At 36.2% G+C, this 24,692-nt stretch overlaps 3 protein-coding genes across 5 annotated transcripts; 1 reads left to right on the top strand and 2 right to left on the bottom strand.

Moving 5' to 3' along the window:
* Positions 1-825: 825 nt before the first annotated feature.
* On the top strand, positions 826-11,099 carry si:ch211-107m4.1 (heterogeneous nuclear ribonucleoprotein U-like protein 2). The gene is made up of 14 exons (XM_058798519.1): positions 826-1,559; positions 1,659-1,788; positions 2,815-2,891; positions 2,988-3,127; positions 3,236-3,338; positions 3,470-3,582; positions 4,493-4,756; positions 4,835-4,957; positions 6,104-6,214; positions 7,623-7,791; positions 7,884-8,066; positions 8,157-8,206; positions 10,276-10,365; positions 10,454-11,099. The coding sequence occupies exons 1-14, from the start codon at positions 1,043-1,045 to the stop codon at positions 10,511-10,513; spliced, it is 2,130 nt and encodes a 709-aa protein (XP_058654502.1). The 5' UTR covers positions 826-1,042; the 3' UTR covers positions 10,514-11,099.
* A 243-nt stretch (positions 11,100-11,342) lies between these two features.
* Positions 11,343-16,450, bottom strand: nudt22 (nudix (nucleoside diphosphate linked moiety X)-type motif 22). Of its 3 annotated transcripts, none has more exons than XM_058798521.1 (7): positions 16,382-16,450; positions 15,971-16,147; positions 14,940-15,444; positions 13,107-13,220; positions 12,880-12,977; positions 12,689-12,782; positions 11,343-12,444 (listed from the first exon to the last, which is right to left on the bottom strand). In XM_058798521.1, the coding sequence occupies exons 2-7, from the start codon at positions 16,054-16,056 to the stop codon at positions 12,343-12,345; spliced, it is 999 nt and encodes a 332-aa protein (XP_058654504.1). In that variant the 5' UTR covers positions 16,057-16,147; positions 16,382-16,450; the 3' UTR covers positions 11,343-12,342. The 3 variants fall into 3 exon arrangements, with proteins under 3 accessions (XP_058654504.1, XP_058654506.1, XP_058654503.1); XM_058798523.1 differs by having other exon boundaries at positions 16,374-16,392; XM_058798520.1 differs by lacking the exon at positions 16,382-16,450 and having other exon boundaries at positions 15,971-16,367.
* Positions 16,451-16,962: 512 nt separating this feature from the next.
* Positions 16,963-23,095, bottom strand: gdf9 (growth differentiation factor 9). The gene is made up of 2 exons (XM_058797078.1): positions 22,340-23,095; positions 16,963-19,099 (listed from the first exon to the last, which is right to left on the bottom strand). The coding sequence occupies exons 1-2, from the start codon at positions 22,680-22,682 to the stop codon at positions 18,159-18,161; spliced, it is 1,284 nt and encodes a 427-aa protein (XP_058653061.1). The 5' UTR covers positions 22,683-23,095; the 3' UTR covers positions 16,963-18,158.
* Positions 23,096-24,692: the final 1,597 nt, after the last annotated feature.

Raw genomic sequence — 24,692 nt, 5'->3', positions numbered from 1 at the left:
GTGGGAATGTGAGGAGGTGCAGAAGTTTTGGGTCGGGGTGACTCGATATGTTAAAGTCCTGTATTATGTGTTTTGTGTATGAAGATGATTGCTCTTTGCCCACTAAAGAAAGAAAGTTGGTGGATTTGTGTCTATTACAAGCAAGACGTTCTATTGCCCTGTGCTGGAAAAATACCAATCGCCCTTCCATTGGACTATGGCTGAAAAACATGTTTGGCTCTTGAAAAACTATACATAATAAGAAAGAAACCCTCTGAATTTCTTGATATCTGGGAGGTGTTTTTGGACTTTGTTAAAAATGGAGATCTTGAAGATGCTTTAGATGTGTGAAGTTATGGAATGTAAGAAGTGTATGGTATTTGTTATTATTTATTTAATTATATATATATATATATATATATATATATTTTTTTTTTTTTTTTTTTTTTTAACCTGTCGGAGGTAAATTGTGGGGAAAGATGTGTTTTTTGAAAACTTTGTAAAAACTCAATAAAGATATGTTATACAACAAATATACAGAATAGGCAATGTGCAAAATAGCACAAACACAATATACAAAATAGACAATTTAGTATATACAGGTATGTTAGGTGCAAATTTGAAATGTAATAAGTAGCCTATGTGTGTTAAATGAATAAATGTATGATAGTGTAAACAAAAATATTTTAAACAATATTTCTGTTGTATGTATTCCCTGTGAATGTTATGTGCTAGCTAAATAAAATAAATAAATAAATCGTTTTATTTAAAAAAAATGGTTCTTTGAAACGAATTGTTCGAAAGAACTGACTCGCGAAAAAGAGTCAGTTTACGTCACTGCTGGTAACCAATCAACGACCAGCTTCCTCTCGGTAGCCAATCAGTGCTCAGTCCACTCTCTTGAATTGTCTCAATGGGTCGTCGTGTGTTTTGGTAGGTAAGAGTGAGAAAATTCCCAAAAAGTTTCGAGAGTGAGCCTAACTGGCCAACCGTCACTAAATAACAACATACAGCGTGTGTAAACGTTTTAGTTTTAACGTGGAATTGACAGCTCTTGTTGAAAATGCTGTTAGCGGAAGTGAAAAGGCTGAAAGTGGCCGAGTTGCGTGCACTGTTAACGGAGAGAGGTCTGGACTCGAGAGGCCTGAAGGCCGAGCTGGTGGTTAGGCTGATCTCTGCGATCGAAGCCGGTGTTGAACCCGTCAAAAGTGGAGATGAGGGGGGAAATGGTAGTGAAACGACGAGTATAGAGCCAGCAGAAGAGCCGCAGAAGTCTCACTCCCCTGAATCCGAGCAGTGCGTTAGGACGCGGTCTCCAGTGTGCATCAGTCCTCCTAAAAAGAGCATGACTGCTTATACTGATCAAAGTACACAGACTGACCCACTTCAGCTGTGCTCATGCACTGCCCCAAAAGCCATCGCAGAGGCCGTTATATCTGAAGAGCAGAGCCGCGAATATCCAGCCGCGAATCTGCATCCTGTCGCCTTGGCAACCGCTGCTACGGAAGATGCAGAGTCAGGATGCTCACCATCAGTCTTAGCCACTTCAGAGCCAGAAGCAGCACAGCAACAAGAGCAGTGTGAGTCATCATTAGAACACAATTAATAAAGTGTTTCTTTGCTGGTCATATACTAAAATTAAAGTAATATGATTATATGATGACTGCTCTCTCCGGCAGTGCTGCGCAGACTGTCAGGTGGACCTGAGACAGTGGACTCCACCACAGAGGAGAGCAGGGAGCTCAAGAGGCCTTGTGAGGAGAGAGGCAGAGATTATTACGAGTTCAAAGAGGACATTCATTACAACAGGTATTGATTATCGGTCTGTAGAAACTAAAGGAGCTTGTAATTCAAGGTATTTCAAAGAACATGATGTTTTTTTGGGGGGAATTGCTCATGCTCACCAAGACCAAGAAATATTATTGCAATTTAAAGGAACTGGTTTCTTTTTGCATATATATTTTAATATAATTTGTTCATGTGATGCAAAGCTAAATTTTCAGCATCAGTGTCACATGATCCTTCAGAAATCATTCTAATACGCTGATTTGCTGCTCAAGAAACATTTCTGATTAATGAAATTCTGATGAATAAAAAGGTCAAAAGAACAGCATTTATTTGAAATGTAAATATAATGTATAATATACATGGGCAGTATTTCAAATACATACTATTTTGTTTTTACCTTTTTGCATTTAAATACATTTAAGCTTACAAAATACTAAGATTAAATGCATTTAAATACAAAATACATTTGAAATACATTTATTTGAAATACTGCCCATCCCTGCATGTAATCTGGATTATGTAATCAGATTGCAAAAATTAAGTACTTGTACATTTACATTTAGTCATTCAGCAGACGCTTTTATCCAAAGCGACTTACAAATGACAATGGAAGCAATCAAAATCAACAAAAGAGCGATGATATTTATTAAGAGTAATGATATTATTTGGATTTACTTGTAATTAGATTATATTACATTTTAATATCAGATTACAGTTAAATTACTCTTTGTTGTTTTCTCTTGTTTTATCAGTTTGATATAATCCCACATGCAAGTCTATGTGATAAACAAGTCAAAAGTAATCTAAAAGTAGTCAGACTACCTAATGTGTAATCCAGATTGTTACTAACTACAATCCTATCATGTAATTTGTAATCAGTAACATACTACAATCTCTAAGCAATCTACCCAGCACTGTTTGTATCATCTTATATAACTAAATTTAATGTGTCCTTGCTGAATGAACAAGTCCTACTGACTCTAAACAGATCTTACAAAACAGATTTGAACATTTCTGACTTCTTCTCCGTGATTTGTTTGTCCTCAGAGCTAAAACACCAGAGCTGCTGCCGGAGCCCGAGGAAGAAGCTGAAATAGATTTTGAAGATGTTCGATTGGATTCCTGTAAATTCATCATGACCCCGATACATCTTCAGATACTGAATGAGTCATTTGATTCAAGATGAAAGTTTCATGAAAGCCTGTGTTTGTGTTTCACAGATAACTGTGACCTGCATTTTGAGGTGGACTCTGATGGAAGCAGCGGCCAGCCGCTCTTCTGGGAGAAATTCCCCCTTCTGTGGTCAGGGTGCAGGATGACCCATGGATTTTGTGAAGGGAAGGTCGGATTCGAAGCCAAGGTGTGAACTTGAGGTTTGAATCTGGTAAATGTTTTGTACGGCAAGCAACAGAAGTAATTAATTAAATGCCACCTTTGGTGAATTACTATTTCTTATTTGGGTCCCCAGTTTGTGAAGCGACTGTCAGCTCCTGCATTAGACACAAGCTGTGACCCGGATCGACATGTGCTCAGAGTGGGCTGGTCTGTGGACAACACAAGCCTTCAGCTAGGTGAAAATAACATTATAAAATAATACATATTACAGATCTGAATGCTTTTGATGATTATATAGATGATAAACAAAAAGTGCTGAGTATCCTGTTATAAATTAGCATTTTTTTATTGCTTTTTGTTTTCTCAGGCGAGGTGGAGCTGTCATATGGTTTTGATGGACGGGGGAGGATAGTAACTGGAGGAAAGGAAGAGGTGTTTGGGGAGGCTTTCACAGAAGGAGATGTCATCGGTTGCTATGCAGTAAGTTTAAAAAATAATTGTACATAATTAGGTTAAAGTATGCATACTATGTTCTTTAGCTCTTGGCTTAAAGGAATAGTTCACGCAAAAATGAAAACATGCTGAAAATGTCTTCACCTTCAGGCCATCCAAGATGTAGATGAGTTTGTTTCTTCATCAGATTTGGAGAAATGTAGCATTGCTTCACTTGCTCAGCAATGGATGCTCTGCAGTGAATGGGTGCCGTCAGAATGAGAGTCCAAACAGCTGATAAAAACATCACAATAATACACACCACTCCAGTCCATCAGTTAACGTCTTAAAAAGTGGAAAGCTAACAAATCAATCATTAAGGCGTTTTAACTTTATACTTTCTCTTCTGATCAAATTATGAGTCCATAATCCATAATAACGCTTCCTCCAGATCTCCTGTTGTCTCTCACATCAAAATCCAGCCACATATTTGTGTCACATAACCGTTTTGGACTGTTTTCACTTGCAAACGGTGCTTGATTTGTGCAGATTTCTCTCCTGATTCAGACCAGATGAGTTTTTCACTGGTGAAAGCAATATTATGGAAAGAGGACTCGAATTTTAGCAGTAAGCAATGGTTTGAAGTTAAAAACATCTTGATGATGGATTTGTTTCTTTTGTCTTCTCAAGTCATTAACTGATGGACTGGAGTGGTGTGGATTATTGTGATGTTTTTATCAGCTGTTTGGACTCTCATTCTGACGGCACCCATTCACTGCAGAGCATCCATTGCTGAGCGAATAATGCGATTTTACATTTCTCCAAATCTGATGAAAAAACAAACTCTTGAAAGGCCTGAGGGTGAGGACATTTTCAGCAAATGCGCATTTTTTTTGGGTGAGCTATTTCTCTAATTCAGTTCAAGTTAATTTTTGCTACATATCTATTCCTTATCCAGTTCATCAGTGAGACAGGAGAGGCGACGCTTTCATTTCACAAGAATGGACGTTCTCTTGGAGTGGCGTTTCACCTGAACTCTTCTACACTTGGAGGTCAAGCCCTCTTTCCCCATGTGCTTTGCAAAAACTGTTCAGTTTCTGTAAATCTCGACCCAGAATCTCCCTGGCATCCTTTTCCCGCTGGTTTCCGCACGCTGCTCACACTTCCTCCCGGTCAAAGGACTCGTGCACGTTTGCCGACAGCATCTAAAAGTGAATGTGAGGTAGGAAAGCACGTTGAACCCTAACAAAAATTAACATCAGATGAATGTTCTCTCACGATCGCCCTCTTCATCTCTCAGGTGTTGATGATGGTTGGTTTGCCGGGTTCTGGTAAAAGCCAGTGGGCTCAGGCTCACATGCTCCAGAACCCAAGGAAATGTTACAATCTTCTGAGTACAAACTCCATCTTGAACTGCATGAGGGTGAGAAAATCTATCAAGATTATTGTGTGGAACTGAAATCATATAGACACAATGTCTGGTTATAATTGGTTCATATCGATGTGGAAAAAGGGAGAGGGGCTGAATGAAAATGCTAATGCATTCCCTGCCACGATGGCACTTATAGAAAAGAAATACAGAAAAAATAACTCCGTCAACTACGGTTTAATGTGTAATTCCTTACTACAGCAGGTCCCTCTGTGAGTTTATCAAAAGGCTGTCAACACCAAACACAGCAGCTGCTTGACATCCACATACAGTTTGGGATTCGTCTTGTGTATCCACTTTCACTGGGGCAAAACAATTTAGTTTGCACATGCCACCAGGTTATAGATTTATGTAAAACTATAAACCATGGCAGCTCTGGTCATGTGACCCAAAGCACAAATCTGATTGGTTGTCCATTTTTTCATCAAAGCGTCTTGAAAAAGTGATTAGAAAAAAAAAAAAAAAATTGCATTGATGGCATGTGAATATTGATTCACATTAAAATGTTTATTGCATCGATTTTTATGTGATGAATATTTATCATGCTGTAAATGGGCCTTTACCATTAAGATGAGATCCAGACTAGTACCAGTGTTATACACGGTTATTATAGAATTATAATTTCTTCTTCTTATTATTTATTATTAGGTGTTTTTATTTCTTATTATACTAGTATAGTATAATATAGAATCATTATAGTATTTTTTATATTTTCAGTTTAAGCTTTATCTTTATATGCTTTTGGAATTTTTTATTTTTTTATATATATATATGAGTAGTTTTAATTTATTAGTTTCACTTTTAGTAATTTTAGTGCTTTACAACTTTATTTTAGAAGAGTTGATATGTATATTTATTTGTTTTATTCGTTTTAATTTATATATTTCAGTTTAAGTAATTTTAGTACTTTAAAACTATTTATATTAGTTGCCAAGGCTCATATTTATGTATTTTTAATTTTATTTCAGCATTATTTCGCAACTCAGTTTTTACCATGAAGATAACATTAAATGCTGATATGGCAATAAATAACTAGATCTGGGAGAGCCACAGAAATTTGTAAATCTTAATTCCTACCCTAGCATTTCTTTTGTTACTCATTGAGCATGGATCTATTTTCTTTATTTTCCTGTCCTGTAGGAGCCTCCTGGAGCCAGTCACAGAGAGCTGATGCTGCAGCAGGCCACTCAGTGCGTCAGTCAGCTGATCAGAAGAGCTGCAGCCCAGAGGAGGAACTATATCCTCGATCAGGTAGTGAGGAATACGTGTGCAGTCAGGTGTAGTGATGTGACGTGAACCCAAGCTTGTTTCGAGAATAAAGGGGTGTGCCAGATGAAGCCTTGATTCGAGGCTTGTATTGTTAACTGAAATCACGTGACCAATGACAAACGAAGCCTCACATTCTGTCCAATCACGTGAGCGATTCACTTCGCATGTCGGAATGTCCGAACCACCAGATCTTTACTAGTAAGTTTTCATTCAGACTTATTCAATTACATTTTGAAGTGCCCAGTCATACAAGTAATATGAATAATATTCATTATTTCAGGAAAATTAAATACTTGCCATACATTTTTCTTCTACTACATCATATTTGTACTGGCATTAAATGCCACAGTTTAATGGGTAAATGAATTTATCAGAGACAGAAATTCAACAAACAAACACACAGTTAGGATTTTATTTGTGCACATAACATGAATCGATCTATTGAATGTGTGGTGGTTGCTTCGTCCGACGGATCGGCATTTGGCTGCTTAATTTTTTTTTACTAACCACCAGATAGCACTGCTTTCGACACTCTCAAAGCTTTGAATCTTTTACCGAAACAGTCTGAGGAAAGTCTCAGTGCTTCACGAGGCTTCATTTGCCCATCACTAGTCAGGTGGGCCAGAGTGGGTCCTTAAAAAGTCTGAAAAAGTCTTAAATTTAGTATCAAATTTAGGGCCATACAAAGTCTTAAATCTAAATTATGATTTCAAGAGGTCTTAAATTTGGAGATGGTAAGACAAGAATTGCGATACAGCTTAATGTGACGATTTAACTTCCAAAAGGCTATGATTTTATTAAATAAACATGAGCGCTGCATGTTTCAAAGTCCAGTGCTCCGCTGCTTTGTTTAACGCTGTTACCGGGATAACGGTTATATTTCTGCCATTCCGAAAGCGCCACCTGCTGGCAGAGAATGAATGTACATTTTCAATGAGCCTGTTGTTTTTGTTCAGACCAATGCGAAAATTGACCCATGTTTTTACCCTGCAAACACGCAGAGCTGTAAATGTGAACTGGTCTATCGATAAAATGATAATGCATAATAAAAATCTAAACAGTAAAATGTATTTATATGTAATTTAATTAAAATAACTTATTGATAATATTTGTTTAAATTAATATAATAATTAATACTTTCAAGTCAATCCATTTTCTTAAAAATGGGTTAAAGGCTGAAATGTGAAGTGTTTTTGTGAAAACTTGTATCTGAACTGTAAATCATGCTTTTTACAGTTTAATGTGTTACTATAGACATTGCCTTACCCTGCCCATATGGTATTCATTTTATTTGTGCAGGTCTTAAAAAGTCTTACATTTGAGCTTAAAAACCCTGCAGAAACCCTGTTCAGAAAATGCACGTTCTCACTTTTTCACTTTCATCTTCTAGGCCAACATTTATCCATCTGCCCGGCGACACAAGATGCTGTGTTTCCATGGTTACCAGCGAAGAGCGGTGGTTGTTCTTCCACCTGATGAGGTGTGGAGGAGACGTCTTGTACAGCGGCAAGAGCAGGAGGGCACGGCTCTTCAGGACACGTCTCTTCTTAAAGCCAAAGGTCAGACTTAAATGACCCGATCATGAGTGTGAAGACACATTACAGCTGCACACTCATGAAACAGTTGTGTTCCTCTCTCCTTCTGTTTCCAGCGAGCTTCACGCTGCCGGAGCAGGGAGAGCATCTGGATCAGGTGATGTTTGTGGAGCTCAGCTCCGACGAGGCCCTGAAGCTCTTAACGCATTATAAAGAGGAAGCTCGCCACCTCCTGCCCACACCTCCCAAACGCAAAAAACACAGACAAGGAAATCAAAACCGCCCCGTTCATCAGTGTGGTAAGAAGAGAAGATTGCATCGTTGAGATCTTGATCCTAGAGCATTATATTGAATTTAAGTCATGAACATGTTCCTTTTCATTTTCCAAGGATGGAGAGGAGGTCCATTCGGCTCACACTATACATCCCGGAAAGCACAGGTAACCTTGTTAATGTGATGTTACACGATTAGATATTCAAAATAAAATCTGTAGGAACCAAAGGTGGATAGTAACAAAGTACCGTATTGACCCGAATATAAGACAGTTTTTTTCTTGGAAATACATCTGAAAAAACGCAGTCGTCTTATATTCAGGGTCTAGACTTTGACATGTCAATAATACACCCACAACAATAGGTGGCGCCATACACGCTTAAAACGAGTGTGCCATGAAATATGTAATGTAATGTGTGCTGTAAAGCTCGTGAGTGAAAACAAAAAGAAAAGCTTACAGCGGCAGAGTCGTGACTGTCATGTTAGCCTGATGGGACCAAACTTCCTCTGTAAGTGATTTTAAAACATAAGACAGTACCCAGATTTGAAGACTACAATAAGATTTCACTTCTACTGTTAATAAAATTTTGGTAGGCTACTATGAGATGGATAGCCTAAATGTTATATAATTCAGATGGGCTACCTGTTATTTTTATGGTATATCAAAAAGTGTATATTTTTCAATGTCATTGTTGGTACATGTTACCAGTATTTACCATTCTTTCAAAACAAAAATTAAAATAGGCATATATTAAAATATGCAATATGAAAATAATTTAAGAAAAAATGTGTTTTACAGAGAGAGAAAAAAACAAAACAAGATTTGGTTTTCAAAAAGCCTTTTTCCAAAAGGTACATCTGGAAAAAGGGGGGTCGTCTTATAATCAGGGTCGTCTTATATTCGGGTCAATACAGTATTTTTATCAGTATCTGTAGTTTATTTGACTACATTCTAGAGTATCATACTTTTTACTTCACTACATTTCTTAAAAACACGTCGTTCCTCGTTACTTTGAACTGAAGAAATTGCAATAGACGTGAAGATGCAATAGCGGTGTCAGATTCTTGAACAAGTGGATTCTTTTAAATGAACCTGTTAAATCAGTTCGCAAATTGCACTGAATGATTCATTTGTGAATTGGACTGATCGGACTGCAACTGTTCTCAAGTCAACAACTCACCGATTCAAATAATCCAGTCAGAGCAAGCCTTTGATTAGCAATTGGGCTGGTTTTGTTTCGCAGACCTGGCAACCTTGCATGAAGTATATGTTGAAATTACAAAATAATCATTCATCGATTCATACATTTTACTTTTAATACTTAAAGGGGTCATCGGATGCAAAATTCACTTTACAAGTTGTTTGAACATAAATGTGTTGGAAGTGTGTGTACACATCCATCCTATAATGATAAAAATCCACCCAGTGTTTTTTAAATCCTTGTTTTAAAATCCTCTCTCAAATCAGGCTGTTCTGAGATTCCTGTCAGAATGACGTAGTTCTGTGCAGGCCCCTCCCACGATAGTTGATTGACAAGGCCGTCTTACCTTAGACCCGCCCTCAGTTAGCCGAGAGCTGGGGAAGACAAGATGTCTCCGATTAAGCGATTGAGGGGTTTTGTTGTTGGATGTGTAGTAATGAATATAGCAGCCGTTATTAACTCCCGACATCTGAGCCGCTGAAGACGCAGAGGATTAATGTACTTAAGGGAATGCGACGATCCCCGATCTGCCTAAATGCGTCAATGTTCACGCGAATCATTCGTGATCCAGCTTCATCTACAGAAGAAGTGAGTATAAGGGTTTTTATGAATCTTTGCAAATCGCCTAAACTAATAATGAACTAGTTAGCCAGTTTTGCGGCTGAAGTTTACAGTCTGCTCGTCACCCCACGGAAGAGAGGGGCGGGGTCAGCAGAGCTCATTAGCATTTAAAGTGACATGGACTAAAAAACAGAACTGATTTTGACAGGGTAAAAAGGGAGTTTTTTACACTACCATTGAGAAATTAACCAAAGTATGTTATAGACTTTTCATTAAGAAATCCTAAAGAATCATATCAACTTCAAGGGGGCATCCGATGACCCCTTTAAGTACACTAGAAGTCAAATAATTTCGTAATTTTACTCTAGTAAAATTGAAAAAGAGTACTTAATACTTTTACTAGAGTAATATTCTATTAGGATATTTATACTTTTACTCAGAAACTGTATATATTGACGGATTGCACTCTTAGGGTTGCCATGCATCTGCCTTCGGTCGCTCTTACGGATGCAGCAGCGACCCACAGCGATACAGGAATTATTACAGACCGTACACTGGCCAGGTAAGAAAATCATATGGGTGCCAATCTGTGGACGTTTGAAGAATAGAATTGAAAAAAATGCATATACTTAACAGATTTTTTCTTGCAGGGGAGCTTGTCTGAGCAAAACCAGAGTTATGGCAGTGTGTATTATGGCTGTTCGAGTTAGTTGGAATCGTTCTGATAAACCCAGAACTTTGATGCAGCAGGAAAAACACCCCAATCAGAACCTGTTTGACTTTGATAAGCAGTGCTTCACCTTTACAAAAATAATTGGTTCTGTCTGTCTGTAATTTCATTAGCAAAGGTCATTGCTTATAATGAGGAGCCAGCTTGAGTACCAGAATGCAGTTTGTTTTTAAGGGGCAGTTAAACCCAAAAACTGAACATTCTGTCATCGTGGCTTTTTTCTGTGGAACACAAAAGCAGTTGAATGTCAGAGCTGCTCATACATAGATGGTTATGTTTATATTCATCTGTTACAATTATCAAGGATTGTTAAAATGTATTTTTTAGGGATGTTCTGAATTTGATACAGTTTTATTCTGCTTTCTAAACACAGAATCATGATTGATTTCGTCGACAGACATATATTTTACCATTAACAGTGTACTGTGAAGAAGGCGGTTTTTAATATCTGTACTTATTTGCACAACAGACATTCAAGGACATTTTGTAAATGTGTGTAAATCTTTCTTCAGAGCTTCTCCTTGCCCTTGTCACATTTAGGGAATATTCTCTGTAAAACTGTTTTAGACAAATATTTATTGTGGAAACTCTGCTAATAAATTTTAATTGAAAATGTTTCTCATCAGGTTAATGCATCTAACATCAATAGTGGGACTACAAAGTGAATATTTTCCAGATGATATTTTTTTAACTTGTTTTGGCTTGATAAATGTTCACTTGAGCTTATTTGAAAAGACTTTCACTGAGAATCCCAAACTGAATCTTTCACCAAATTAAAAGGTCATAGTCATTTCTTTTTAAACCTTTATTAATTTAATATAAAAAGCTGTTTCTTTAAATTCTGTCACCAAGAATAAATTTCAAATTAAAGTTCGTCACAAATAATACACTCCCATAGAAACGATGCAAAATATACTTTACATGTGTTCAATACAAGAACTTCTGTATAAATATTATGAAAAGTATTAAAACTTTTAATGACTACCAGTATGCAAAAAGGGGGAAAAACTACTGTTTTGTAATGTATGTTTTTGCAACCTTCCAAACAAGTCCCTTATACAAAACAGTACTGTATGCAGGACAAAAAAAATCTGTTGGCCCTGATAGAGCATAAAATTGATTAAAAAAAGTAGTTAACCAAATATTTAAATGCTCTCACCCTCAGGCCATCCAAGATTTAGATGAGTTTGTTTCTTCATCAGATTTGGAGAAATGCAGCATGTCATCACTTGCTCAGCAATGCATCCTCTGCAGTGAATGGGTGCCGTCACTCCAGTCCATCAGTTAATGTCTTATGAAGTGAAAAGATGCATGTTTGTAAGAAACAAATCCATCATTAAGTCCATAATCCATTACAACACTTCCTCCAGTGAAAAAAAAAAAAAAACTCTTTACAAGCCAAAATATTCTAAACAAATATGTGAGTGGATTTTGATGTAAGAGACAACAGGAGATTATAATTATAACATTATAATGGACTCGCATTTTAGTGCCTTAATGATGGATCTGTTTCTTACAAACACGCAGCTTAAGATGTTAACTGATGGACTGGAGTGGTGTGGATTATTGTGATGTTTTTATCAGCTGTTTGGACTCTCATTCTGACGGCACCCATTCACTGCAGAGCATCTATTGCTGAGACAGTGATGTAATACTACATTTCTCCAAGTCTAAAGAAGAAACTCATCTATGATATGAGGGTAAGATAGTTCATATCTGGGTGACCTATTCCTTTAAATGATGTAATTACTCATGTTTATATAACCTGCTTGTGCAATTATTCAGAGGTGGTCGAGTATCTGATTAAATTCAGCAATCAGGCATCACCCTCTGATACAGCAGCACTGCACCTTTCGCTGAAGGACACATCTCTGACCACAGGGGGGAGCACTCGTTTAATTGGAACATTTTCTGTAGAATAGAATTAAGAAAATGACATAGAAATGCAATATTTTATTGCAACAATGTCTTTTGAAATTCCCGTTTATGTACTTGTACTCTGTTTTTGATGATTTTGTAACATCCTATAAGCATTTTGCATATGTAAAGAGAATGTGAATATGAAAAAAAAAAAAAACAGCACAAGAAGAGTAAGAATAAACAAAACCTCATCTGTTGATGTGGTGGATTAGTCTGCATTTATATGAACGCTTACCGCTCGACTCAGAAACAGTATTTCAGTGGACTCATGGGCCTCTGGACCTCCATGTCTGTAGAAATCTCTCACTTCCTCTGTTGTCAAAGTGCATCTTCACAGAGTAAATAACACATAAATGACTGGCTCTTTAAGCTAACAGCTCATCATGTGGCTGTTAAAGATTTAAACATCATGTGAATGATATTTACCGGACGTAAAACTCTGCACTGGGTCGTCCTGCACTAGTGTGGTTCAGCGCAATTCCCATAAACAACGGTTTGCTCAGAGAACTGATAGGAACGTTCACCTGTGATGAGAATAGGAATGACAACAAAAAACAAAGCGATGACGAGACCACAAAGCAGCATTAATTTCAACAGTTTCCCAGTACGGGTTTGAAGCGTCGCCTATCGAACGTAAATCCACAGATACACACCTCATCACTGATCTCTGCACACACCGAGGAGAAGATCTCTGAAACAACGGCTCTCTCCTTACCCTGCAGGAGATCAGCACATATGGCCTCCTCACTGACGCCTGGACACAACATCTACAGACACACACAGATACTACTGCATTTCATTTGGAATAAAGATGTTTAAATGTGTTTGAAATAAGTCTCTTCTCCTCACCAAAGATGCATTTGTTTGATCAAAAATTGTGAAATATTATTACAATTTACAATGAATGTTTTCTATGTGAATATATTGTACAATGTAATTTATTGCTGTGATCAAAGCTGAATTTCCAGCATCGTTCCTCCAGTCTTCAGTGTCACATGATCTTCAGAAATCATTCTAAGATGCTGATTTGCTGCTCAAGAAACATTTCTGTTTATTATCAATGTTGAAAACAGTCGTGCTGCCCAATATTTTAGTGAAAAAAAAAACTTTTGATTGTTTAATGAATAGGTTTAAAAAAAAAAAAAAAAAAAAACAGCATTTATTTGAATTACATTTTTTTTTGCAAGATTATTATAGGTGTGACTTTTGATCAATTTAATGCAACAGATGGATTCTAAAACTGTCCACAATAACAATTCACAGTCTTACGTTCGAAGCCATGCAGAACCATTCACTTAAAAAGCACGTAGTGATGTGTGAAATTTAGCTTTTCTAAACTCTGAATCAGTTAAACCATTGTGTCGCAAAATGATTCACTGTTTCGAAGCGCTCCAATCGGATCTCAGAGTCATTTGATTCAGATCGGAACTTCGGAGCGGATTCGCAAATCATTTCACATAATTGAATGATTCGCGATCTGCTCTACGAGTCCTGATCTGAAATGATGGTTCGCAAATCATTATTTAAATCGGGACTTGGGAGTGGGTTCGGAAATCTCTTGATTTAGATCGGAACTTCGCATATTGTGAAACATTTGATTTAGACTTCGGAGTGTGGTTTGCAAATCATTTGATTCAGTTCAGGGAATCGGAGTGGGCTTGCGAATCTTTATTTTTTTCTGACCAAAAAAAAAAAAAAGAAATGCTCATGCTACATGTGTAGCATCTTTGTTTGAATCATGATTAAAATGCAGTGGTTGCCTCTAATTTCAAATGGCTACAGATATTTTGGTTTAAAGCCAGTTTGCCTGTTATAGAGCAAATAAATAGAGCAACAAATAAATTTGCTTAAAGAAAAAAAAAGTTGACAACTGGTATTGCAATCGGGCAATTTACTTAAAAAAAAAAAAATTGGAATCAGCCATGAAAAGTCATTATCAGTGGATCACTAATTCAAATAAAAAGGTATTTTATATTGTGACAGTATTTCACAATACCGTTTTTACTAATAAATATGTGAGCCTGGACAACAAAACCAGTCAATTTTTCGAAAGCTTTCCATTGATGCATGGTTTGTTAGGATCGGACAATATTTGGCTGAGATACAACTATTTGAAAATCTGGAATCTGAGGGTGCAAAAAAATCAAAATATTGAGAAAATCACCTTTAAAGTTGTCCAAATGAAGTTCTTAGCAATGCATATTACTAATCAAAAATGAAGTGTTGATATATTTACGGTAGTAAATTTTCAAAATATCTTCATGGAGCATGATCTTTACTTACTATACTAATGATTTTTGGCATAAAAGAAAAATCTATAATTTTGACCCATACAGTGTATTTTTGGCTATTGCTACAAATATACCCCAGCGACTTAAGACTGGTTTTGTGCTCCAGGGTCACATATTGCCTTGGTGAGCAGAAGAGTACATTTACGAAAGGACTCCTGATGATGGCAGTAACGAGCGGCTCTCAGAGTTTCTGACCTTTGGCTCAGGATGACCTCCAGGTATGTCTAACAGGCCTGCAGCCTCTGCCACTTTCTGACTTCTCCTCAGCAGGACGACGTCTCCGTCCGCCGTGGCCATGACCACGCCGACCCCCAGCGGCTGTGCGAGGAAGGCCTGCGGATCTGCGCATTCGTTCTGTCCGTGACTCTGCAGCCTCTCCGCCTCTCGTGACCAGTTAGTCCCAAGATAGTCTTTATAACAGGTCAGGCCTAACTGTAATGTGAGCACACACGATTGCTCATCTTTGGCCAATCTGTCTGAGGATTTATCAGCGCTTTCTAATTGGTCTCCTTCACCACGTTGTGAGTGTGTTAGGTTTTGGACGGCCTGTTCTGCCACTGGTCCTTTTTCCATGACGGAGAGCACCGCTGAATGCAATCTGAATTTAGCTCCATTGAAGAGCCATGGTTCTTTGGTCACTCGGTCACTCCATACAGCTTCAATGTGCTGCTCGATTTCAGGAAAACTCTGCCGATTGAACCTAAAGTGGGATTGCAGCGAGTCAAAGACTTTGACATTTTTTGTAGCATCAAAAATGTATAGAGTAGTGCTGTCAAACGATTAATCGCATCCAAAATAAAGGTTTTTGCTTACATAATATATATATATATGTGTGTACTGTGTTTTTATTTTATTTTTTAATGATTTATTATGTATATATAAATACACACACATGCATGTATATATTTAAGAAACATTTTTATATATTAAATATATTCATATATATATATATATATATATATATATATGTCAAAATATATAATGTATGTGTGTGTATTTATATATACATAATAAATATACACAGTACACGCACACATATATATTATGTAAACAAAAACTTTTATTTTGGATGCGATTAATCGTTTGACAGCACTAACTGGTCACCATTTATTGATTATTACAATCCTGTTTCGTGACAGTTTAATATTTAAAAGTACAAATATTTTTAACTAATATGACATATAACAATTTAGAAAACATATTTGTGATGGATATTTGTACTGTACCTGTCTGAAATTTCTACGTGAATTTGATGTTCTCCAAGAGCCTGTAATGGATCACAGTGCAGCATGAGAGACACCTCTGGATCCATGACAAAACCCTTTCAAACTTCTCCAAAGTGGACTTTCAGCATGGGTGTCTTCTCAGCGCCTACCTAGATATGATTTCTGAACAGTGTATATCTAGACAGAAAGTTTGTTTTGAGAGAGTTAAATTAATCAGTTGTGAAACATTTGACATACCTACTTTAAAAACAGTTAAATTAACCTTACAAACGGTTAAAAATAAAAAAACAGCGAACTAAGTTAACAGAAAGTGGTCGTTTAATTTCTAAGAAACGCTACGTTTAAATGTATTTTTTGAGACTGCTACTAATTCTGTTGTTTACAGCTACTAAGCAAAACTTACTTCCTTACCTAAACCGAACACAGTCGGACTCTTAACTCAACAACTTCCGGAAGCGCTGCACTTCAAAATAAAGGTCTGCAACCAGAGCGTCTGCTGAAAACGATAAAGATTAAATAGAAATAACAACTAAACGTACTGTAATGCGTTTAAATTAAGCACATGATGATACACGCTATATTTTCTATATTTTTAGAAAAGCTCACCTGAGAGTCCAGAATATTCAAAGTAGTGCTGTCAAACGATTAATCGCGTCCAAAATAAAGGTTTTTGTTTACATAATATATATGCGTGTACTGTGTATATTTATTGTGTATATAAAAAAACAAACACATGTATATATTTAAGAAAAATATGTTATGTTTATATATTATATATATTTGTATAAAATATAAGAATATAAATATATAAATGAATATACATGTAAATATTTTCAAAATATATATACTGTATGTGTGTGTATTTATACATAATGAATATACACAGTGCACATACATATATTATGTAAACAAAAACTTTTATTTTGAATGTGATTAATCGTTTGACAGCACTAAAAAGTTTTCCGAGTAAAGTGAAACTGGCTCAATCATATCTTGTGTTGTACATATAATTTATTATTTTGTGTTGGCAGGAGATAGGCAGCTTCGCTTAATGGGTCTGAAGAGATTATTTAAACAGAATTATATGAATAGAAAATTGCAATTTTTCGATGTTACTCAAACTATGATTGCATTCTACATCAATAGTATTTGCATAATTTTCTACACCACACTTTTATCCCAAGTGAGGAGTGAAATGCCTGTTTAGCTGACTTTAAATTGACATTTTATCAAAAACTTTACCATTTATTTCCAGTGCTCCATCAATATTTAATAAACGAAATCAATTCTTCATTCATCATACTAATTGAAAGTAGAGAAAAATATTTTTGTTCATTTTTAGTCCTGTTAAAGTTTACTACAAAGAAATGTTCTTAACCCAGCACTACAATTAAGACTTCGAACCATAGATGTTAGCTTTTCTCTAAACTACGAAATAACAATGACAAGCCAACAATGTTTGATTTAAATAAAAAATAAAAAGTTTGTTTGCTGAGTTTATGTTTTTATTTTACATTTTCATGTGGGATTTTTATTTTTTTTTCCTTCTTTTCTTTCATCTTTTGTGAAACCAAAGCTAGCCTGACTAATTTACACAGACATAAATTATATAAATAGTCATGTGACACATTCTCATCTATTACGTTCTTAATACACAAAATATCAAGTTGCCCACAATTAAGGCAACTTATTTTCTGGACATCAAGAAGAGAGAGGTTGCCCATGAGACAACCGTCTGCAATTCCCAGGTTTTAAAAAATACAATGTAAAAGTGTTCTGATAAGACAGTAGAAATACACTTTTTTTATATATATATTCTGTCCAGAACTAGAAGATTTAAAATTCTGTCATTCATGTTTAAGGAATAGAAAGTGCGAGACAAGACCACCAACCGAAAGAACCAAACTTAAAATAACACAACTGCTCATTATAGAAGAAAGATATCCTTTTAGCCAATTAAATACCCCACATATAAATATTAAAGGGTCTAAGAAAACACCAAATTAATTAAATTGCATAATTGATTTGAATATTCGAAGCATTAATGAATCAGATAAAAAGGTAATGTTAAACAAAGCATTGCCGCAAATTATCCGATACATCTGGTCATTAATCATCTTCATTATGTACAAAAAAAACAAAAAGCAATGCATCACAAAAAACAAAAACAAAAAAAGCTGAATGAATCTTATCGACAGGTGCATTTGGTAGCAATCATCTCCTCGTACTCCTTATAAGCAATGGAGCCGTCGTTCTCAATGGTCAAAACACTTAACGGGTTATATTCTGAAGGCACACATGAAGGTCTGGGCACAGAAGAGTCCAGCTTCTCGTAAATGATGTTCTGAACCATCGTGTGCACCGGCGACCCATAAATATATCCCACAGCCCTCGGACAATATCCCTTGCAGTACCTCGGGTTGTATTTGTGAGGCGCTATGATCCAATGGTCCAGTTTGAGCTGGCTGAAGCTCACTTTGAAATCGTACAAGTCACAGTCATCTGTGGGAAAGTCGTACATGGGGACGAGTTTGGGCATGCTTGTTTCTGGACTTGCGTGCGGCGAATTGGTGCTCTTTAGTGTGCCTCGTCTCTTTCGTGAAGCTGAATCCCACCATGTGGACTTTCCATCCCACTGGTTTGACGTCAGATCTACCATCTGACCTCGTGAGGCTCTTCTGTGGTACGCGAACTCGCTGGTGTCGTTAAGGTAAAGGAGGAGAGATGGAGATCTGTGAGTTAACTCCACCGGGCTCTTATGAACCTGGCCTCCGGGTCTTGGGATCATGTCTTTGACGCAGGTCAGGTTGATCAGCAGATGGATGTCTTTCTTATGGGCTTGAATGAGAGGATGGAGGAAGGAGGTCACGTCGACCTCCACCCAGCGGCGGCGGACCCTTCTCTCGGTGTGAACGCGGAAGCTGAGAAGAGGGACTGACTGCTGCGTGCCGAAGTGTGGAGAACACATCTGATCCTTCGAGGGCTTCTGTTCTTTCACATCGAGATAGCAGAGCGATGTGAAGGGGGCGATGTGGTTGTGGTCAAAAGAGTAAAGCAGGACCGACTTCAGCAGCTGCTCCTGAGACCTCACTCGAGTCAGACTGTAGGAAATATCCTGCATGAAGAACTCTGCCAAGATAACACATAGCACCATTGAGAAACACATCCTTTGCTTGACTTCAGTTATACCGTGTTTACTTATTGCTTGAGAGTGACTTGTGATTGTTTGACTGCAGTTCGTTTGGAATGAAATTCCGTCATTTTGCGTCAACTCAACCGGGGGCCTGTTTCATAAAACAAGTTTACCAAATAAGCCAGGCTTAATTCAGTCATTCTGACTTATTTTGAACCGTTGCATAAACTTAGCCACCTGTCTTAAGAACTAGTTTGACCAACTAGCAGTCGCCAAGGTGTAATCAGTCTTACTTTCCCAATACAAATAAGACCAATCTACCTTTTCATAACTGAAATTAAAAAGTTATGACCAGTCTTGAAGAAAAAGGAAAAGAAGAAAAAAAAAAATCTGATTACTAACTTTTTTTAAACTAGTCTAAACAGTGCAACCAGCCCAAATAAACCTGGCTTATTTGGTAAACTTGTTTTATGAAACAGGCCCCTGAGATGTTTGTTAAACATTTATGTAAACATTTACTTCTTCTGATTAAATAGATACAGTAATGCCAAAATATTAAGCGACATGGATGTATATTTACTGAGTAACCACTTTATAGGGAAGAGTCAAAATTACCATTTTCACCTGAGATTTGGAGCCAGATGACTTCAGAAAGATGGCAGCATCATTATTTGAATTTTACACAGAGATTGGTAGATTTATAAGTAAAATCTCTTGATTTTAGCAATCTTTGTTGCATTATATGCTAATGGTGACCAATTAAAAATGGGGGAAAACACTTTTCAAGTTCACATGCCTGTAACTCAAGAAATGTTAAATATATCTCAGTATCATTTTGAATAACGGTTCTTAAATCAACTTTCTTTTTGTAATCTTAATTTTTAAGACCCTGTATGGTTCAATCTCAGAGATATTTCAGAGGGGTTCCAATGTGGCTCCAGGTCCAGATTGTTGAATAATAGCCATTTCCAGTAGATGTAGGTTGTTTCTCTCGATCAAAACAATTGTACAGAACATACTGTCTGAGTGCTAAAAATACACTGAAAAGGTCAAGGCATATAAACTTCCTCTCAGTAGTCTATAGATAAGATTCTACACATTATTTCCATTTTTGAACTGTCACCGTTGGCATATAATCAGATCAAGTCAACCAACAGTCCTACCAACCTCTGTGTAAAAATAATATAATGATGCTGCCATCTTTCTGAAGTCATGTTATCCCCCGTAATGTGGCTGTGAATCTCAGCTGAAACCAAGAACATAAACTTTCAAGACAAAAATACATTTTTTAAAATCCTACCCACAATCCTTAAAAGTTAGTTCACTCAGAAATGAAGGTGAGTAACGCTGACAGAATGGTCATGTTGATCCAAACCCACAAGACTTTCACTCATTCTCAATAAATGAATGAAGAGGTTTTTATTGAAACCTCTGTCCACCAAAGGTCATAAAGATATATTAAGGCCGTAAAATATATTATTTGAAGTCTTCTGAAGAGAATAAAACTCTTATGGGTTTGGAATGACATGAGTTTGAGTAAATTATGACATTTTTTGGGTGAACTCTCCCCTTGGGTCCACCAATCAGGGAAAGTGTTGTGACCATAGAAAGAGGTAGTCTCCCTAAATAATGTACATAATTGTATATATTTTGCAATAAATGTAAAATATTTTGCACTTACATTAAATATGTATTTCAATGAAAAATACACATTCTAATGTACTTCTCAGATTTTCTTTTTTTTTTTTTTTCCAAAGGTAATAATATCTTTTAGTTGGTTGTTTTGGTTCATGGCTTTGAACTCTTTCTTAAAGATTAAAACATTAGATTTGTCTTTTCTTTTGCATTTTCAATACATTTTGCCTAAAGAATAAGATTAACTTTATTAAACAGTATAAGCAAGATCACACTTGCAATCATGCTGTTGCAACTTAATATCCTACATCAATATAGCCTATTAATGTGATATTGTATATAGGGTACAACGGGGTAAAGCACCTTTGATATTATTTTCATCTAAACCACTAGATGGCACAAAAACGTTGGGTAGCACTTTCCGAAACATTCGCTTTTCAAGTTGCACGTGCAAATTTGTCTGATCCTTGACGCGATCGCGTGCAGCCGCGCAAAGATGATTCTGTGCATACTTCATATTTTATGTTTTTTTAAATGTTGTAGATTTAAGTAGCAAATGAGAATCACTAAAATTAATGCATATATTTTGAGACAAAGGTCTTCTTTATGATTTTCAGTTTTGTTTAAGATAATTAAAGCAACAGTTTAAATAACGAAAAAATATGTAAAAGTATGGTATTTGGGGTAAAAAGCACCCCTGCTGTTGGGACTAAAGGCACACAGTAATTAACATGATAATTAATAGATCGCTGACTTTGGCATTTGTTGACATGACATGGTTAGATTCAGATGGTAAATATCATGTATTATGTTGGGTGTCCATATCAGAGATAATCACCATGTTTAGAATGAAACCATCATATTTAAAAACATGATATTAATCATATCATATAATAAAATATCATTTGTTCTTACTACTGTAAATATATATTCAATTATAATTGGATTTCCTTCAATACTATGGGAATCTTTACTTATTAAAATGATTTTGTTTCTGTATTTTAAAATATATTTTTTTATATTAACATTTTAATGACAGTATAACAAACAAAAATTTATTTTATTTTTCAAAATAAGCAGAAAATGGTACAAACTTTGCTAAAGTGATTGTTTTGAACAAGTATTAACTTTAAAAAAGCATTATTTTAGCTGAAGTATTTGTATCAATACCGTGTGTGTGTGGGGGTCACCTCACACATTTCTAATATTTTTAAACAAAATAAACAACTTGAATGATTCATTTTCACACAGAATCTGTTGCTCCATTAATGTTCAATACGACGTATATATTTTTTCTGCAATTATACACTTTAGGCGCAGTAAATAACACATTTTTTCTTAAGGTGGGCCTTTAGCCCCGTTGTACTCATATATATATCCCGCAGCTGATATTGAACTGTATTTTATGCAGTATGTGAACTACTTTGGGAAATTTAAGTCCATGAATATAGATAACTTGCATACTGTAAACAGTTAAGTAAATGGCAAAGTATTCTGAACACAAATCGATGTTACGGGTCTAAAGCTACCGCATGTATAGTTTGTAAACATGTCTGATCAAGCCCTAAGGTTCAGATAACAGTAATCAGAAGCGGGTATACCTCGGTTTTGCTCGAGACACTCCTCTCGAGGCGTGATCAGACGGACAGTGTTGTACAGGTGAGAGGCCTCGTGACTCCGGTCCGGTTTGGAGGATAGTTTGTACAGTCTCTTCATGTAGCGCACATATATGGAGTCAGGTTTGGCTCGTGGTGTGAAATCTCCCCATGGGTTCTGATCCGACAAAGCCTTCAGCAAAGGGCTCAGGATATTGCCATGGTGAAGGGACAAGTCGGGTTCAACAGATTCGTTTTCCAAGTTGTAGCATGATGGAAACGACAGGCAGATAATCGCGAGAACCATAAACGAACAACGCGCACCACGTTTAAATAGCGGCGTCGCCATAATAAATACAGGCCGGAGAAGGCTTCAGAGTCTCCGGCCAAACCGCGCTTCCGTCGCCCTTACCTGCCAGACAGGTGTGCACAATCAGGAAGACTTGTTTTTTTTTTCTTTTCTTTCTTTTTTTTTGGCAGAAAAGCCGGTGTAGGTATCCACAAAATGTTATACGTAGTACGATTTCACAGATTTTGATTTTACACGTCTCAAACAACGCCACATTTATTTTAGATCCGTGTCCACGAGTTTGAGCGGATCTGAAGTGATGGTTTGGATTTTATGACCAAAAGAGTGAAATTGGTTAACAAAAGAAACACCGCTAATTACTTTAAGGGAGTCAAGGGTCTGCGTCAGACCCCTGACCGGGGTTTCCAAGTTGCTTAATAAATGTCTATGTTTTCGCTGTTTTCCCATTGTTGTCTCACTTGTTTATACTGAAAAGTAGGCTATTTTGACCAATAGCGTGCAGGTATTGTACATGATCGACCAATCACGGCGTGCGAGAAGGCGTCTACAGACAACGGCCAAAGTAATGCAAATAATATTATATGCTGTCAAACGATTAATCGCATCCAAAATAAAGGTTTTTGTGTTAATTTATGTGTGTATAGTGTGTGTGTGTGTGTGTATATATATATATGTATAAATATACACACATACAGTATATATTTTGAAAATATTTACATGTATTTATTTATATTCATATAATTTATATTATATATAAATATATGCTATTAATATATAAATATAACATATTTAGCCTATATACATGGATGTGTATATATATATGCATAATAAATACACACTACACACACATATATTACTTGAGCAATAACTTTTATTATGGATGCGATTAATCGTTTGACAGCACTGAATATAATGTATGAGAACCATTGAGAACGTTAATAAATAAAAACAAAGCCAAAACCTGGACATTTTAGAAATCCAGGCCAGGACATGTCCGGGAAAAAGCTGCTTATAATGAATGAATAAACGTAGGCCTACATTCATTGTTCCCATCATGCATGTCTTAGTATTTTGAAAAAAGATGGAAAATATTAGGATTCTTTGGTCACAATATCACCATTTATAGAGGTAAACTTTGATTTTGATGTTCCCGTGGTGCCATGTAAGCTAACTTTTAACAATTTATTAAGAAATATTCTTTTAAAGCATTTCTTCATTTTTCTTTCATCAAAATTTTTTTTTATTGGAATGCTGAATGGATGGATTTTGTTTTTTTAATATCAAAATTGCATTCCCTAATTATATCACCTTGCAGGAAGTGACATCACTGTGGGAGAACAACAGCATAAATACATGCAATTTAATGAATTTTGCAACATCACCTCAAATTGCCAACTTTTATTGAAAATGTATGGCTTCCAATCACTCTTTTCAAATTGCTGTCAAATGATTACCTTTATTAAATTGTTCAACTTCTTAAGGCTTGTTTACCCTGACCCAACAAATACTAAAAGACATGATTGTTGTTGTCATACATCAGCTGGGAAAAAAAGTGATTCCAATGATATTGTCAAAGCTTTAAGGATAAGACCATCTCTGATATTGTTCCTCTGTGTCGTTATCAGTATAACTGTGGTGTGTGGACTTATCTATTCTCATACTTTGTTTGAAATGCTATTTAAAGTTCTGTTTACCAACATTCTAAATCCAGCTGCATTCAAATAAAACTTTAGAATGTTTGAGCGTGGAATTACAAACATGACATCATTCTGAATGTTACATTTGTTGTTTGTTTGACAAAAATACCAAAACAATGCCATCTGTGCTTTATTTTATTATCTTTAATTTTCCATTTTATTTGAAAGGGTGGAACTGTTAATAAATTATCATTTCCTAGCTAAATAAGCTTTTTGACATTTGTATTTTTAGCAAGCCTTTAGATTATAAGCATTTTTTCCATGACACTTGCAGTGAATTGAGGCGGTTTAATGTTGAGGCTGACCGTGGGATCCTGCATAATGGCCGAGAAATGAAAAAGAGAAACATCCC

Source organism: Onychostoma macrolepis, chromosome 14 (genome assembly GCF_012432095.1).
Source record: "Onychostoma macrolepis isolate SWU-2019 chromosome 14, ASM1243209v1, whole genome shotgun sequence".
NCBI lineage: Eukaryota > Metazoa > Chordata > Actinopteri > Cypriniformes > Cyprinidae > Onychostoma > Onychostoma macrolepis.
The sequence above is the reverse complement of the archived record's forward strand: the minus strand, read 5'-3'. Positions and strand labels throughout refer to the sequence as shown.